This window comes from Athalia rosae, chromosome 7, assembly GCF_917208135.1.
Source record: "Athalia rosae chromosome 7, iyAthRosa1.1, whole genome shotgun sequence".
In the NCBI taxonomy this organism is placed as follows: domain Eukaryota; kingdom Metazoa; phylum Arthropoda; class Insecta; order Hymenoptera; family Athaliidae; genus Athalia; species Athalia rosae.
The window spans coordinates 7,869,636-7,873,076 of NC_064032.1; the positions used below are offsets into that span (position 1 = coordinate 7,869,636).

General features: G+C 44.3%; 1 protein-coding gene across 1 annotated transcript; it reads left to right on the forward strand.

Moving 5' to 3' along the window:
• The first annotated feature begins 454 nt into the window (after positions 1-454).
• LOC125501759 lies at positions 455-1,611 on the forward strand. Its single transcript, XM_048658410.1, has 4 exons — positions 455-530; positions 621-738; positions 1,184-1,321; positions 1,406-1,611. The coding sequence occupies exons 1-4, from the start codon at positions 498-500 to the stop codon at positions 1,609-1,611; spliced, it is 495 nt and encodes a 164-aa protein (XP_048514367.1). The 5' UTR covers positions 455-497.
• The last annotated feature ends 1,830 nt before the right edge of the window (positions 1,612-3,441 follow it).

Below are 3,441 nucleotides of genomic sequence, written 5' to 3' on the forward strand. Positions count from 1 at the left end.
CATCCAGTATGCAAATGAAGAAGTTTATTTTGAATCGCACCATGGACCATCGAATCGGATGGACAACCATGAAGAAAGTCAATGCCGAATTTCCGAAAGCAATCGGTCCGCTACCGAGAATTTAGATTAACCAATCTGTCCAGAGAGTGAATGGAGATTGGATAGAATATCAGTCATGAAAAATAAAATTATGAGAAAGCGAGCTCCAACGGCAGGATTAGACAAAATGCACCAAAGATCAACATAATTTCAGTTGCATCTCGTGCAGAAATATCTAACAAACGCAGAGATGTCTATTTGCTAGAGAAGAATTCTTTTTATTTCAAAAGATATTTTACAACGAGCATCATATTATTATTTCGTCGAAATCAAGACCAAACTAATACAGTTAGTGTCTCAGCAAACCGGAAGTGCGAGGCTTTTGTAGCAAACAAAAGGCTGCGGAATCAAAGAAGGCGGAAGTTATCAATCGCATAGCATGCAACCATTTTACCGAAATGGCAACGAGGGAAAGAGACGTAGTAGAGAGCGTGAGTTCATTTATCGATTTTCTAAAAAGCAATCCATCACCTCGTCTCCAATAATTTGAAGAAAAGCTAACGTGTATTGTTAATTTTAAGATGAACGAAGAAAGAGAAGAGATAGAGTGGCCGGATGACGGGGAATTACTGGATATGACCGGCCTTCATTTAGTCGACGAGGGTCGGCCATGTCCAGGCGATGCTCAACCAGTCCAAGGTATGTATTTCATTTGTTACGTTCAATTAAGTGTCCTAAACGTATAACAGTCGGCAATTATTGTCATTCACTCGATTCGCATGTGTTCGCGCACTACTTCATGGCATAATGGATGCCACCCAAAAGGCACCTACGGTGCAAAAAAGTTTGCAAAGTACATCAAGTGTTAACTACTCTCTGAGTATCTTCGAGGAAGACAAAAACTAACTGAGAATCGGATAAAAAGGATGTGAATCAACTATTGTGCCAAGTACATGTCATTCCGCATCGTGCATTACCTCATGACATATCGGATTCGTTACAGAAAAATAGCACCCACTTCGGTGTGACCTTTTCACGTAGCTGCGGATGCGATCGAATTTTGAATTATTTATACGTTGATAAAGACGGCTAATATCTAATGTTAATTATATGACTACGGTAAAATAATTTTTCAATTCAATAGAGCAAGCGCAGCCAGCGCAAAGGCCAGAGGCACCCCCTGCAAACGAGGTGGCACCCCCCGCAAACGAGGTGGCACCCCCTGGAGAAGAGGCGGCTCCCCAAGCGGTTGGTGGCGCAGTGCCCGCCCCGGGAGCAGCAGGTGGGTCACTCCATCACATGTGTTATTCGATTCGTTTGATCAACGTCAACATATATAGAGCTAATATCATCAAATATTTTGTAGAAGACAACCAGAAACCACCAAGGGGCAAGCGGGGCGGGCAGTGGTCGCAGTCCCGAAAACGGGAGGGCCTGGCCACCCGAATGATTATGAATTACGTAAAACTGACTCATCCATATAAGGGTGGCCAGGGCCACAACAAGAAGGGGCGACGCGGTGGCCGCGGAGGACAAGGCGGCGGGGGGCAGAGTGAAGCGAACGCAAGCTAATATAGACTAAGATCATAGAATAAAAGATAAAAAAAAAAAAAAAATATATACGTACCTCAACATTTATTTATTAATTTCCATAACGTATCACCTTCCTACATTCTACGTTACCAAACCTATCGCCTATACCTACCTGTACGAATCCGTAATGCCTAACACCATCCTCTCTCTTCCAAGCATAACGATAACGATGGAAAAATCGGTTCCCGTCCCGATACCAGCAAATCAAAAGTTACTGTACACTCAAACAAAGGGCCGCCGTAAAATACAGAGTCTACCTCACGCCACCCGGAAAAAGACGGTCTTTTCCCTAGCCCTTCCAACAACACCAGCTCTGCCGCAAACGTATGCGCTGATCAAAGCTGTTGCTGAACGAAATGGTTGAAGATCCATTGAATTAACGATACATCAACGATGGCTAGACGCTGTCTTGTAGTCACCTAGGGAACCTATTTTATCGACTCGCGAGCATTTTACACAGATGCCGACGCACTTGAACAAATGAGCATGCATGCCGATGCCTCAGGCAACAACCGGCGCATCGATTAACGTTGTGACGAAGGGTATCGAAAGAAAAGTGTGAAATTCGTGCGGAAGCGTTTGTTTACGTAATTCATGTTAACGACAATAAAAAACAACATCCACCACTAGCCAATGTCGACGATCACCGTGCGCGTCTCGTGAAAGTGGCCGCGATCTACGCTTGCGTCAAAATATTCGAATTTCGCAGTCCACGAGCGAGCACGAGCCTCGCCGGAGATACCGTAGTCACCGGCGTAGGCGTCTTGTTGTGGGATGTCACCCGCGAGGGCTGATTCGGCAGCAGATTTGGCAGTAGATCAGCCCTTATAGGTGACATCTCACAACACTATGCCTACGCCGGTGGCTACGCTGACTCTAGCAATAACAAGGCTCGGGCTCGCCCGGAGACTGAGAAATTCGAATATTTCGACGCATGCTCTGATCGCGGCCACTTTCACGTGAAACGCACGATATAAGCGTGTCATGTGAGCGGAGTACTGCGTCCCAAAGTAATTGCTGTACATGATAAGCATTAGAATGACTGATCTATTCGACGTCGCAGTGAATGGTAATAAATGGGTATTCGAAACAAAAGACACCATCAATGTTAGTTTCAGTTCTGATGTCGCACTTCAACAGCTTATAACCAGCTTTCACCCTCTGTAGCATATTTCCATACCGAACTCAACTCGATACAAACAAGAGCCGGCAATTCAATATTGATAAAAACGTGAATGCATACAAGCATTACAAGAATACTTGCCTTACATACCCATCAATCATCACTGATTAGGGAGCATTTAAAGCCTATCTATACACGATTAATGATCAGCAACAGATAGCTGCTTCAAAATTCTTCGAGGACAACCACTTTCAGGCCGCCGCGAATCTAGCGAAAGAATAAAACCTACTGGGCCATAGTAAGCTACACAGTTCGAATTGATATAATATTACCTGATGCTTATTTTGTCAGTGTAAAGCAAACGCGAAGTCTAGCGACAGTTGATCTAAGTTCTTCTAAGTCCTGTAATGACCGACAACAATTACAGCTAAGGAATAGTCCTAAAAAACGGAGGAAGAAAAAAAAAAAGACGAAGCAAAGCTCATCAGGGTCTGTACATCACCATCATCAGTTTCATGACATTATCTTTATCAAGCGAAAACGAATTACTGTATTCGAAAGTCTGCCTGTCCTACAATGTTATGCTGAGACTTCACTTATTGCAACTCCCCCGTTGACTCACCTCTGAAGACACCGTAGGAGGAATTGGCCGCACGGCCCACGGGCGGTATTCATAGTTCGGTCCT

Excerpts from the sequence above, each read along its gene's own strand:
- LOC125501759 (XM_048658410.1), top strand. The coding sequence starts at position 498 with ATGGCAACGAGGGAAAGAGACGTAGTAGAGAGC. Across the intron at positions 531-620 it reads AAAGAGACGTAGTAGAGAGC|ATGAACGAAGAAAGAGAAGA; the intron begins GTGAGTTCATTT and ends GTTAATTTTAAG. Across the intron at positions 1,322-1,405 it reads GCCCGCCCCGGGAGCAGCAG|AAGACAACCAGAAACCACCA; the intron begins GTGGGTCACTCC and ends AATATTTTGTAG.